Genomic DNA, 14,939 nt, shown 5'->3' on the forward strand with positions numbered 1-14,939 from the left:
AAAATGAGAAAAGAATATGAATAAATTCACAGAAGAGCAGATTAAAATACCCAACAAACATATGAAACAATGCTCAAATTCACTAATAGTCTGGAAACAGGAAATTAAGTTAAAAATGAAGCATCACTAAGCTTATTAAACTGGCAAAAATTAAGAAGAGCAGAAACACCTATTGCTGAGATAGATATGAGATAAAATTGTACTGACATGCAGTGTCAGCAGAAATGTGAAAGGTGAAATCAGTCTGGCAACACTTATTTAAATTAAAAAATTGCATACCCTGGAAGCCAGTAATACCACCCCTGAGAATCTATCCTATAGATATAAAAAGCATCAGTAAGTTTGAATGAACATGTAATCATTAGATTGCAGCACTATTCATAGTGGCAGAAAACTGGAAACAGTAAATTCCCATTAAGAGGGGAATGACTGAATTAATTATGATAGACTCAATATGAAATTATTCATCCATGAGAAGAATGAACTAAAGCTATACCAGACAACTTGAAGAAACATTCAAATAATATGAACATTTTTTGAGAAACAATTACTGTGCAAAATTCTGTGTGTATATGTGTGTGCATGCTCCAGTATGGAGATATATATATATATATATATATATATATATATACATATACACACACACACACACACACACACACATATATATATATATCCATCTCCAATATACATGTATATAGTTTATATATGAATACACATTATATGAGTGAAGAAAGATGAAACACATTAATCTTTGTACCTTGTGCGTGAGGAGGGTAGAGCTAATGCAGCATAGGAAGGAAACAAGTTAGAAGAAGAGACATGCAAAAATGAAAGTTTTAAAAAAAGAACTTCATTTAGAATAAAAAGCATATATTTGATAATTTATACAAAATGAGGTATATGTCTGGGACTATGCATCTAGAAATTTACTAAAAATAATTTTTAAAAATTCAAAAAGAGAAAATATCAAAGCAATAAGAGGCTACAAAAAATATAGGAGAATAGTTAACTAACTAACCCTGGAATGAGGAAGCACAAAGCAAAGAGAATTTTTTTAAAAAGGTGATAAATTTTATCACATAAAAATTTTAAATATTTTGAATGTCAAAAAGCACTATAAGCAAAATTAACAGTAATCCACAAACTAAAAATATTGCAACAGTTTTGCAAAACCAAAAGAATTCTAACACCACTTAGAAAAATGGACAAAGCATTTGAATAAATCACAAAAGAAATATAAATAGCCAATAATCATAAGGAAGTACAGTTCAGTCTCAATAATAAATAAATAATTTCAACCTAAAGCATTAAGTAACAAATTTTATTTATTAATATGACAAAATACTTTAAATAATTAATGCTACTAAGGGTATAGATAGATATGCCTTTTCAAACACTGCTGGTAACACCTTTCCACAAAGCACTTTGACAATTTGTCACAAGAGTCCTAAAAATGTCAATATCCTTGGCCTCAGTAGTTTCATTTATAAAATCAACCCTAATGAAATAATTGGAAAAAGCACAAGGGTTTATATACATGGATGGCCATTACACATTGCTCAGAGCAGAAAACTGGAGATAGCCTCAATTCTGAATGGAGAACTGCTCAAGTAAGTTCCAAACGGTAAAATATAATAAAGCCATTAAAATATTTTCAAAAAAATATTTAATGACATGATATGGGTAAATACTATTAGTACAGCATTCAATTTATAAGTCATAAAAACACCCTACATGCTGTTGTCCCAATTTTATGTACATATACTTGCACAGAAAAAAAGACTGAAGAAGTCAAAATAATTACTTCTAGGTATTGAAATTAAGATGTTTTAATGCTTTTAAGTATTTTATAAACGTCACATAGTTGGCATCTATGAATTAACACATTATTGTCACTGTTAACTTTTTCTTCAAGGAATCAAGGTAATCGTTAGACTCAGATTCCAAATCAATTCTGAGCAGGATGGAAAGTACATCAGAGGCCTCAATCTTAACAAATCAAAGATCCGGCAATCAAAGTGCCAATGATTAGCACTAGGATTCCATGTACCTTCCAAATCAGCTACACAACCCCAAATTTGACAGACTGTGTGTGTGTGTTACACGCACACACACTACTACCTGCCTTCAAAGTACTGACTGCCACTTAAAAATATCATTGATCAGCCCCTGCCTCTACATTAACCTCAGCTATGAAAATGAGACATCCTCAAATTCCCTTACTCCTTCGTAACTGTTACCCCAACAGTAGTCTCCAAACTTTTGATTCCACAATCCTATGTGTAAAAAACGATTTGAGCGTACAATTCTAATAGCTTTATTAATTTTTTTTGAATTTTATTTTATTTTTTATAGAGCAGGTTCTTGTTAGTTATCTATTTTATACATATTAGTGTATATATGTCAATCCCAATCTCCCAGTTCAAAACACCACCACCACTACCTCCAGCCACTTTCCCCCCTTGGTGTCCATACGTTTGTTCTCTACATCTGTATCTCAATTTCTACCCTGCAAACCGGTTCATCTGTATGATTTTTCTAGGTTCCACATAGATGCATTAATATACCATATTTATTTTTCTCTTTCTGACTTACTTCACTCCATGTGACAGTCTCTAGATCCATCCATTGTCTCTACAAAAGACCCAATTTCATTCCTTTTTATGACTGAGCAATATCCCATTGTATATATGTACCACATTTTCTTTATCCATTTGTCTGTTGATGGGCATGGAGGTTGCTTCCATGACCTGGCTATTGTAAATAGTGCTGCAATGAACATTGGGGTGCATGGGTCTTTTTGAATTATAGTTTTCTCTGGGTATATGCCCAGTAGTGGGATTTCTGGGTCATATGGTAATTCTATTTTTAGTTTTTTAAGGAACCTCCATACTGTTCCCCATAGTGGCTGTATCAATTTACATTCCCACCAACAGTGCAAGAAGGTTCCCTTTCCTCCACACCCTCTCCAGCATTTGTTGTTTGTAGACTTGGTGATGATGCCCGTTCTAACTGGTGTGAGGTGATACCTCACTGCAGTTTTGATATGCACTTCTCTAATAATTAGTGTTACTGAGCAGTTTTTCATATGCTTCTTGACCATCTGTATATCTTCTTTGGAGAAATGTCTATTTAGATCTTCTGCCCACTTTTGGATTGGGTGGTTTGTTTTTTTGATATTGAGCTGCATGAGCCGCTTGTAAATTCTGGAGATTAATCCTTTGTCCGTTGATTCGTTTGCAAATATTTTCTCCCATTCTGCGGATTGGCTTTTCATCTTGGTTGTAGTTTCCTTTGCTGTGCAAAAGCTTTTAACTTTCATTAGGCCCCATTTGTTTATTTTTGTTTTTATTTCCATTACTCTAGGAGGTGGATAAAAAAGATCTTAGTCTGATTTATGTCAGAGTGTTCTTCCTGTGTATTCCTCTAAGAGATTTATAGTGTCTGGGCTTACATTTAGGTATCTAATCCATTTGGACTTTATATTTGTGTATGGTTTAGGGAGTGTTCTAATTTCATTCTTTTGCATGTAGCTGTACAGCTTTCCCAGCAACACTTATTGAAGAGACTGTCTCTTCTCCATTGTATATCCTTGCCTCCTTCGTCATAGATTAGTTGACCATAGGTGTATGGGTTTATCTCTGGGATTTCTAACCTGTTCCATTGATCTATATTTCTGTTTTTGTGCCAGTACCATATTGTCTTGAATACTGTAGCTTTGTAGTATAGTCTGAAGTCACGGAGTCTGATTCCTCCAGCTCCGTTTTATTCCCTCAAGACTGCTTTGGCTATTCGGGGTCTTTTGTGTCTCCATACAAATTTTAAGATTTTTTGTTCTAGTTCTGTTAAAAATGCCATTGGTAATTTGATAGGGATTGCATTTAATCTGTAGATTGCTTTGGGTACTATAGTCATTTTCATAATATTGATTCCTCCAATCCAAGAACATGGTATATCTCTCCATCTGTTTGTATCATCTTTAATTTCTTTCATCAGTGTCTTATAGTTTTCTGCATACAGGTATTTTGTCTCCCTAGGTAGGACTATTCCTAGGTATTTTATTCTTTTTGTTGAAATGGTAAATGGGAGTGTTTCCTGAATTTCTCTTTCAGATTTTTCATCATTAGTGTATAGGAATGCATGACATTTCTCTGCATTAATTTTGTATCCTGCAACTTTAACAAATTCATTGATTAGCTCTAGTAGTTTTCTGGTAGCATCTTTAGCATTCTCTATGAATAGTATCATGTCATCTGCAAACAGTGATAGTTTCATTTCTTCTTTTCAAATTTGTATATCTTGTATTTCTTTTTCTTCTCTGATTGCCGTGGCAACGACTTCCAAAACTATGTTGAATAACAGTGGCAAGAGTGGACATCTTTGTCTTGTACCTGATCTTAGAGAAAATGCATTCAGTTTTTCACCATTGAGAATGATGTTGGCTGTGGGTTTGTCATATAGGGCCTTTATTATGTTGAGATAGGTTCCCTCTATGCCCACTTTCTGGAGAGTTTTTATCATAAATGGGTGTGGAATTTTGTCAAAAGCTTTTTCTGCATCTATTGAGATGGTCATATGATTTTTCTTCTTCAATTTGTTAATATGGTGTATCACATTGATTGATTTGCATATACTGAAGAATGCTTGCATCTCTGGGATAAATCCCACTTGATCATGGTGTATGATTCTTTTAGTGTGTTCTTGGATCCTGTTTGCTAGTATTTTGCTGAGGATTTTTGCATCTATATTCATGAGTGATATAGGTCTGTAATTGTCTTTTTTTGTAGTATCTTTGTCTGGTTTTGGTATCAGTGTGATGGTGGCCTCATAGAACGAGCTTGGGAGTGTTCCTTCCTGTGCAATTTTTTGGAAGGGTGTGAGAAGGATGGTTGTTAGTTATGCTCTAAATATTTGATAGAATTCACCTGTGAAGCCATCTGGTCCTGGACTTTTCTTTGTTGGAAGAGTTTTAATTACAGTTTCAATTTCATTACTTGTGATTGGTCTGTTTATATTTTCTATTTCTTCCTGGTTCAGTCTTGGAAGGTTATACCTTTCTAAGAATTTGTCCATTTCTTGCAGATTGTCCGTTTTATTGGCATAGAGTTGCTTGTAGTAGTCTCAGGATGCTTTGTATTTCTGTGCTGTCTGTTGTAACATTTCCTTTTTCATTTCTAATTTTATTGACTTGAGTCCTCTCCCTCTTTTTCTTGATGAGTCTGGCTAGTGGTTTATCAATTTTGTTTATCTTCTCAAAGAACCATCTTTTAGTTTTATCGATCTTTGTTATTGTTTTCTTTGTTTCTATTTCATTTATCTCTGCTCTGTTCTTTACGATTTTTCTCCTACTAACTTTGGGTTTCGTTTGTTCTTCTTTCTCTAGTTCCTTTAGGTGTAAAGTCAGATTGTTTATTTGAGATTTTTCTTGCTTCTTGAGGTAGGGTTGTACTGCTAAAAACTTCCCTCTTAGAACTGCTTTTGCTGCATCCCACAGGTTTTGGATCATTGTGTTTTCATTGTCATTTGTCTCTAGGTATTTTTTTATTTCCTCTTTGATTTCTTCAGTGATCTCTTTTATTTTTTATTTATTTATTTATTTTTTTTGCGGTACACAGGCCTCTCACTGTTGTGGCCTCTCCCGTTGTGGAACACAGGCTCCCGACGCACAGGCTCAGCACCCATGGTCACGGGCCCAGCTGCTCCGCTGCATATGGGATCTTCCCGGACCAGGGCACGAACCCGTGTCCCCAGCATCGGCAGGTGGACTCTCAACCACTGCGCCACCAGGGAAGCCCTTCAGTGATCTCTTGATTATTTAGTAATGTGTTGTTCAGCCTCCATGTGTTTGTGTTTTTTACGTATTTTTCCCTGTAATTGATTTTTAATCTCATAGTATTGTGGTCAGAAAAGATGCTTGATATGACTTCAAGTTTCTTAAATTTACTGAGGCTTGATTTCTGATCCAAAATGTGATCTACCCTGGAGAATGTTCCGTGCACACTTGAGAAGAAAGTGTAATCTGCTGCTTTTGGATGGAATGTCCTATAAATATAAATTAAATTTATCTGGTCTATTGTGTCATTTAAAGCTTGTGTTTCCTTATTAATTTTCTGTTTGGATGATCTGTCCATTGGCGTAAGTGAGGTATTAAATTCCCCACTATTACTGTTTTATTGTCAATATCCTCTTTTAGAGCTGTTAGCAGTTGCCTTATGTATTGAGGTGCTCCTATGTTGGGTGCCTATATATTTATAATTGTTATATCTTCTTCTTGGATTGATCCCTTGATCATTATGTAGTGTCCTTCCTTGTCTCTTGTATCATTATTTTAAAGTCTATTTTATCTGATATGAGTATTGCTACTGCAGCTTTCTTTTGATTTCCATTTGCATGGAATATCTTTGTCCATCCCCTCACTTTCAGTCTGTATGTGGCCCTAGGTCTGAAGTTGGTCTCTTGTAGACAGCATATGTATGGGTGTTGTTTTGGTATCCATTCAGCGAGCCTGTGTCTTTTGGTTGGAGCATTTGATCCATTCACGTTTAAGGTAATTATCGATATGTATGCTCCTATTACCATTTTTTTAATTGTTTTGGGTTTGTTTTTGTAGGTCCTTTTCTTCTCTTGTGTTTCCCACTTAGAGAAGTTCCTGTAGCATTTGTTGTAGAGCTGGTTTGGTGGTGCTGAATTCTCTTAGTTTTTCCTTGTCTGTAAAGCTTTAGATTTCTCCATCGAATCTGAATGAGATCCTTGCCCGGTAGAGTAATCTTGGTTGTAGGTTTTTCTCTTTCATCACTTTAAAAATGTCATGCCACTCCCTTCTGGCTTGTAGAGTTTCTGCTGAGAAATCAGCTGTTAACCTTATGGGAGTTCCCTTATGTTATTTGTCATTTTTCCCTTGCTGCTTTCAATAATTTTTCTTTGCCTTTAATTTTTGCCAGTTTGATTGCTGTGTGTCTTGGCGTGTTTCTCCTTGGGTTTATCCTGTATGGGACTCTCTGCGCTTCCTGGACTTGGGTGGCTATTTCCTTTCCCATGTTACTGAAGTTTTCAACTCTAATCTCTTTAAATATTTTCTTGGGTCCTTTCTCTTTCTCTTCTCCTTCTGGGACCCCTATAATGCAAATGTTGTTGCGTTTAATGTTGTCCCAGAGGTCTCTTAGGCTGTCTTCATTTCTTTTCATCCTTTATTCTGTTCTGTGGCAGTGTATTCCACCATTCTGTCTTCCAGGTCACTTATCCGTTCTTCTGCCTCAGTTATTCTGCTACTGATTCCTTCTAGTGTATTTTTCATTTCAGTTAATCTTTGTTCATCTCTGTTTGTTTGTTCTTTAATTCTTCTAGGTCTTTGCTAAACATTTATTGCATCTTCTTGATGTTTGCCTCCATTCCTTTTCTGAGGTCCTGGATCATCTTCACTGTCATTATTCTGAATTCTTTTTCTGGAATGTTGTCTATCTCCACTTCATTTAGTTGTTTTTCTGGGTTTTTGTCATGTTCCTTCATGTGGGACATAGCCCTCTGCTTTTTCATCTCATCTATCTTTCTGTGAATGTGGTTTTTGGTCCACAGGCTGCAGGACTGTAGTTCTTCTTGCTTCTGCTGTCTGCCCTCTGGTGGATGAGGCTATGTAAGAGGCTTGTGCCAGTTTCCTGATGGGAGGGATTGGTGGTGGGTAGAGCTGGCTGTTGCTCTGGTGGGCAGAGCTCAGTAAAAACTTTAATCCACTTGTGTGCTAATGGGTAGGGCTGGGTTCCCCCCCTGTTGGTTGTTTGGCCTGAGGTGACCCAACTCCTACCCACGCTCTTTGGTGGGGTTAATGGCGGACTCTGGGATGGCTCACACCAAGGAGTACTCCCCAGAACTTCTGCTGCCAGTGTCCTTGTCCTCACTGTGTGACACAGCCACCCCCTGCCTCTGCAGGAGACCCTCCAACCCTAGCAGGTAGGTTGGTTCACTCTCCTATGGGGTCACTGCTCCTACCCTTGGGTCCCAATGCACACACTACTTTGTGTGTGCCATCCAACAGTGAAGTCTCTGTTTCCCCCAGTCCTGTCAAAGTCTGTCTCATTGTGGCTTCTCCTTTTTCTTGGGATATGGGGTATCTATTTCGGTGAGTTCCAGTGTCTTCCTGTTGATGATTGTTCAGCAGTTAGGTGTGATTCCAGTGCTCTCGCAAGAAGGAGTAAGGGCTCTTCCTTCTACTCCACCATCTTGCAAGATGTCTCTCTAATAGCCTCATATTTATTTTTAAATATACATGTATTACTGTTATATGTTATAAATAATTAAATATATGTTATAAATTACCTAAATATAAAAGATTATAAAAAATGTGATAAAAAGCAATATAAATGGGAGTTCTATTATTTTGTTCCTATATCCCAATGAATCGTTTTATTTGCCCCAGTATATATGGCTCTTCTACAGACATCACAGCCTTAGACCATACCCTCCAATCCCACTATCCTTCTCCTTCCCCCACTGCATCAGAAGCATGTTCTGAAATTCAAGAATGCCTTATTTTGTGTTGGTCAAAAAGTGCCTTCGGTTTTTAAGTAAAAATAAAAGACATATTTTTCATTTTTATCAAGAACTTTATTGAATAATGTATTCAACCTTTTGTCCCACTACCTTCTGCCATTTTTCAGGCAACTTCATAATTCCATCTTCCCAAAACTTTTTATCTTTTTCAGCAAAGAAGTGTTCCAGGTGCCTTTTACAGTTTTCCAGAAATCTGAAATTTTTTCCAATAAGAGAATTTTGTAAAGACTGAAATAAATGGAAATTTGAAGGTGCAATGTCTGGTGAATATGGCCGATGAATCAGAACTTCCCAGCCAAGCTGTAAGTTTTTACTTGGTCATCAAAGAAACATGCTGTCTTGCATTACCCTGATGGAAGACTATGCGTTTTCTGTTGACTAATTTCAGACACTTTTCACTGAGCGCTGCTATCAGTTGGTCTAATTGGGAGCAGTACTTGTTGGAATTAATCGTTTGGTTTTCTGGAAGGAGCTCATAGTAGAGGACTCCCTTCCAATCCCACCATATACACAACATCACCTGCTTTAGATGAAGACCAGCCTTTGGTGTGGTTGGTGGTGGTTCATTTTGCTTGCCACACGATCTCTTCCATTCCACATTATTGTACAGTATCCACTTTTCACTGCCCATCACAAGTTGTTTTAAAAACAGAACATTTTCATTACGTTTAAGTAGAGAATAAGTGAAGAGGTTTTTTTCCCTTAATTTACGTGGAACCCAAACATCAAAGCGATGAACATAACCAAGCTGGTACAAAATAATTTTCTACACTTGATTTGGATATTTTGAGTACGTTGGCTATCTCCTGTGTAGTATAACATTGATTGGTCTCAATTTGATCGCTATCAACTACAACTGGTCTACCTGACTGTGGAGCATCATCCAGCGAGAAATATCCAGCACAAAATTTTCAAACTACTTTTACCATATTTGATCAGTCACAGCCCCTTATCCATACACTGCACAAATCTTTTTTTGCATTTCAGTTGCATTTTTACCTTTCTTGAAATAATAAAGCATAATATGCCAAAAATGTTGCTTTTTTTCTTCCATATTGAATATTAAAATGGCTAAACAAAAATTCACCAATTTTGATAAGTCTTTTTTATAATGCACACTGATATGACAGCTGTCACATACAATCTAACGAAATTGTTTCGAATGAAGTTAAAGACACATAAGTGCTACTAGAGTCATCTTACAGAAAAAACCTAATGAAACTTTTGGCCCACCCAATACTTGAGTCAGCTCAAACTATGACAATACTCATAACAGAACTCACTTATATAATATGAAGAATCATGTCCTTCCTATGCCTATTTTATCTTTTGGCAAAATCTGGATTTTCAACTGTAAATATTATATACAGCATGGTATGTAATACTGGTATGTAATATTGGCAGTATGGTATGTAAATAAGTTTTTGTTATTATTGTTCACATTTGTTGAAAATGATTACTACTACTGCAACAACTACCACTACTAACAACTACTACTTCTTTACTGGTATAAATAATTTTGGTATTTACTGGTATAAATAAATATTTAGTACTTTAAAAGTTTCAGTAATATACCTCTACAGACTTTTGAAGGTTATCATGGCATGGAGCAAGAAGAGATGTCTTCTCCCATTTCTGTGCAACTTGATTGGCTTCTTCTATCTTCTGCTCACAACTTTTTTGAGAATTTAGCAATGTCATCTCATAAAATTCTTGAATATCTGTAAAGAAATGCAAGGGAAAAATCAAAATGTCATATATCACCTCACATATAGCTTCTCCACGTACATGTATATGGAAAATTTTACTGATTAAAAAAACTACATAAATATGTATTCAAAGAAAAACAAAAATAGAGGAAATCCTAAAAATTCGCATTTTTACCTGCATTAAAATTCTTATAGCAACTTTATTCAGAACTGCAAAAATTGTAAGAAATCAAAATATCCTTCAATTAGTGAATGGAAAACAAACTGTAGTAAATTCATTGAATGGAATACTATTCAGCAATAAGAATGAATGAGTTATCAAACCATGTAAAAACATGGATGAATCTTAAATATATATTGCTAAGTTTAAAAATGCCAGGCATGTAGCTGGGCTACATAGCGTATGATTACATTTATATAATGTTTGGAAAAAGCAAAACTAAAGAGACAATAAAATGGTCAGTGATTTCTAGAGGCTCTGGGAGAGGAGAGGAGGGTTGAATAGGTAAAGCACAGGGTGATGAAAACTTTCTGTAATAATACTGTAATGGTGGGCACCTAACAAGAAGCATTTGTCAAAACCCAAAGAATTTTACAGCACAAAGAGTAAACCAAATGCATGCAAATTTAAAAAATCATTTAGGAGGTCAGAGAATCCCAAGATGTGCAGACTGTGACAAAAGAATCTAACTATATTACAAATGAATGAAATAACCTCACTGAAGGCAGTAGGAGAAAAAGTTGATAACCTAAAAATGAGTAGAGACTGTAAAACCAAAGACAAAGAAACTACACAAAAGCATTCTAGTCTATACTCTAGTTGGTAAATTTGTTTCTCATGGAATCCAAGTCAACAATTTTGAAGCCACTGTACATATATAACTAGAACTGAAAATTAAATAAATGGATGGTAGATAGTGGGAGGCAGGTTTCTCACTGTTGGAGTAGGAAGTTACAAAAAAGAAAGTGGGTGGGGTGTCGTACTAGACTGAGTCATACGATTTTGGATTAGATTTGAAGACAACATTACAGACTCCTGTTTGGCTTAACAGAGATATGAATAGATACATATAGAAATATTTACAAAAATGCATACACACAGGTTAGTATAAATACATATATTCCCTAACTCTGTCTGCTGAAAGGGCCTACAAGTAATGACTTTGGCCTCTATACAGCCTTCTCCACCAAATGGTAGAGGGTAATGAAAAAGTACAGTTGGTATTAGCTTAGAATTGGGGGTATCTACATGAATTCAAAAGTTGTGGAAGGAAGGAAGAGAGGGAGAGAGGGAGGACAGAAGCCCAGAGATGGAAGCCCTCTCTATTTAAGGCTCATAGAGAAGAAACATCATTGAATAAAGTCAAACCTTTTCACACCCAGGACTGCAGAAAACCTACACATTATTGGGAGTATGTTTCTATGTGATTTGACTACTTGACTATTTGATCACAACTGCAAGCACTTTTTATTTTGCACCGTCCTCCCTCAAATGAAAACATTTTGCCACCTCTAAGGATACATTCTAAATAAATTCCTCACATGCTTGAAGGCATACCCATATTGACCTCCCAATTATTTTTTAAATAGTCTATAAATTATTATCAAATTTACAGATGAGTGCTTCTCCAACTCTAACATACACATGAATCTCAATCACCTGGAGATTTTGTTAAAGTGCAAATTATGACTAAACTCAGGAATGGAACCTGGATCTCTGTATTTCTAACAAGCTCCCAGGTGGTGCCGATGGCTTCTGATCCACCAGCAACACTGGACGTAAGAAACAGCGCCTCTGTGATTAGAACCCAAGGCTTCATACTCTCATTTCAAACATCCCTTACTGAGTTATTACAATCCTCTTTCTCTTCAGAGTGAGGGGTCAGGGGACATCCCAGTAAGAGAAGCAAGTTGACAAGAAAAGAACTCTGCCTGTTGATTGAAAAATAATAATAATAACTACTTAGTGAATATTATTGACTAAATTGATTCAGATTCAATTACCTACAAAGTCAACTAAAAGGAACTATATTTCAGTACTCTGCCTTTAGGACACATTAAAACAGAAAAAAAATCAACTTCCAGGTGATATCTGAGACAGTATCTATTCAGTCCAATCTCTCTCTTTTGTTTTAACCTACATTCCATAAAGATGAGATCTGGCCTTTGTAAAGATGATTCTGCCGCAGCTGGGTCTTCAACTATCAAACAGCATGATCAAGGGAATTCATAGTAAATAGAACTGTCTTTTTAAGCATACCCTTAAAAACTCATATACTCAAAATATTTTATCTTTTTCCAAGCAGAGACAATCCAACATGACATACTTATTTCAGTGATGGTGCTCTTTCTTCAAAAGATCCTTAGAGATCCTCTTTGAGATATGCCTTCCAGCATCCGAGGAACTTATTTTTAATATCCTCAGAAGTGGTGAACCTTGTTTCATTTGAAGGAGATTTGATTATTTTTTTAATACCAAAACTCACTGGACAAACTGTGAATATGGTGAGTGACTGAGAAATGGATTTCCTTTTACACAACTTGAATTAAATTAAGAAAATATGACTTAAATCATGAGATTTTTTTTTCCTAGTATGACTCACAAATTGCTCTGCAATTATCTACTTAACCACAGTAAAACAAAAAAGTAACCAGAATGCAAGATGTTTAACATATTTATATACTTTCTTATCTATTAGCTCAAAGGCTGGAATAAAAGTGACTGGGGAAAGGCTCTTTTTTGCTTCCTCCCATCCCAGCTATCATGTTGCTACACATAGTATTCATGGGAACAATTACAGTCATCTCTCCAGCCTGCCAACCAGAAACCTCTTTGGAGCTTGTTATTGTTGGTTCATTTGTTTTTTTGTGATTCGCAGATATGGCTGTAACTCACCAAAGAATTCACTGAAATGAGCTGAGGATTCTCACCATACAGCCTCAATAAAGAAATGGTAATCTTTGTAAGATGTACCTTCTTTTAAAACATATGTCTTGTGCTTCTTCTAGCATCCCCTTTTCTCTGCAGGATTTCCCATACCACACACCTGATTATGAATTCAGCTAAACAGTATAACACAGTTGAGCTTGCTATATTTAAAGATGTTACAAAGTGCAGTCTTAGTGTTCCATTAGCTTTTCCTGAACATTTGGTTCTATTTGGTAGCTGGATAACTGCTCATATCCAATTTCCTTATGCTGCATCCAGATACTATACTTCTGCAAAATAAAAACTTATCATTGTCTTGGTCCATTTGAGCCCAAGACTACTAGACACTGAAGCATAGTAACAGAATTTCTAATAAAGTCCAATGGAGTAAGTGTCCTATCTTAGTCTGGCAGCCAGTCAAGGTTCTTTAAGTGTATTACCTGGGACTAGAAGAATAAATATGAATATGAGGAGTAGGCTAAAGTTAAATGTGGATGAAAAGAATATATAAGTTAAATTTTACAGCCAAGAAAAGAGAGTGAAAGCAACATCAGTGATAGGTACAAATCAAGTACCAAGTTAGGGAAAAAAGGAGCCCAAACCATAGCAGGGATGAGTGTGAAACCCAGAGTCCAAAGGCATGATCAAACCCAATATATATTGAAGAATTAAGACCACAGAATCAGGAAATGCTTACACACAAAACATTCAAACAAATTTCTATAATATTCTGATATGATTGAGCTTCTTCTATACCTGGACAAAGCACGGAAGGAAGGAGGGAGGGAGGGAGGGAAGGAGGGAGGGAGGGAAGAGGAGGCAGAGAAAGAAAAGGAGGGAGAATGGAAAGGAGGGAGAAAGGAAAAAAGGGATGAGGGAAGGAAATTTGGTTTCAAAATACTTTCTTCTACTAAAAGGAACCAGGGCTTTTTGGTTAAAGACTCGCTCTAGGGCTACAGCAGAGAAACTATAAGATGAACCTGGGACTTGCATCAGAAAGTAAGGAAGTACTGAAAAATCACGGGAACATATCAAAAAGGCATGAAAGCCATCTTGAAGGGGCTCCTACTAACAAAATCTGGAACAATTTGAGCATTAAAGTAAATTAATAATAGTAATAGATTATAACCTATTGAGTAAAATAAAAATCTATGCGTTCATCCTGACATAAAAATAAATGATTAAATGGAAGAGAAGGGAAAGCTCTTCCTTACAGGAGAATGCCAGTTAAAAAATATAGAAGAAATGATGGAATTAGAAAATCATCAATGGACACTGCAACTAGTGGGTAAAATTTTGGTGAGGAACATAATGTTACATAGTCTCAAAGTATCTCCCCACAAATTAGAACAAACTGGCACTGGGAGCCTCCTGTTATCAACCACCAAGATGGATATAGCATCATTTCTGTGTTACTCCTCCCAGAAATGCATAAACTGAATCTAATCACTAGGAAACATCAGATGAAACCAAATTGTAGGACAGTCTGCAAAATACCTGATCTGGAATCTTCAAAAATATCCAGGTCAAGAAACTGCAGATTAAAGGGGACTAAAGAGGCATGACAGGGACTTCCCTGGTGGTCCAGTGTTTAAGAATCCGCCTTCCAATGCAGGGGACGTGGGTTCAATCCCTGGTCAGGGAACTAAGATCCCACATGTCACGGGGCAATAATAATAAGCCCACACACCACAACTACTGAGCCTGCACGCCACAACTAGGGAGCCCGTGTGCTGCAACTACTGAGCCTGCAC

At 36.2% G+C, this 14,939-nt stretch overlaps 1 protein-coding gene across 8 annotated transcripts in view; it reads right to left on the reverse strand.

Moving 5' to 3' along the window:
* Window positions 1-14,939, reverse strand: part of DLG2 (discs large MAGUK scaffold protein 2) — a 2,044,900-nt gene that overhangs the window by 1,749,841 nt on the left and 280,120 nt on the right. For all 8 annotated transcript variants that reach the window (XM_049713435.1, XM_049713436.1, XM_033431831.2 and 5 more), the window contains exon 3: window positions 10,123-10,268. In XM_049713435.1, coding sequence (XP_049569392.1) covers window positions 10,123-10,268 — 146 coding nt within the window. The remainder of the gene's footprint in view (window positions 1-10,122; window positions 10,269-14,939) is intronic.

The sequence above is a fragment of the Orcinus orca genome, chromosome 8, assembly GCF_937001465.1.
Source record: "Orcinus orca chromosome 8, mOrcOrc1.1, whole genome shotgun sequence".
NCBI lineage: Eukaryota > Metazoa > Chordata > Mammalia > Artiodactyla > Delphinidae > Orcinus > Orcinus orca.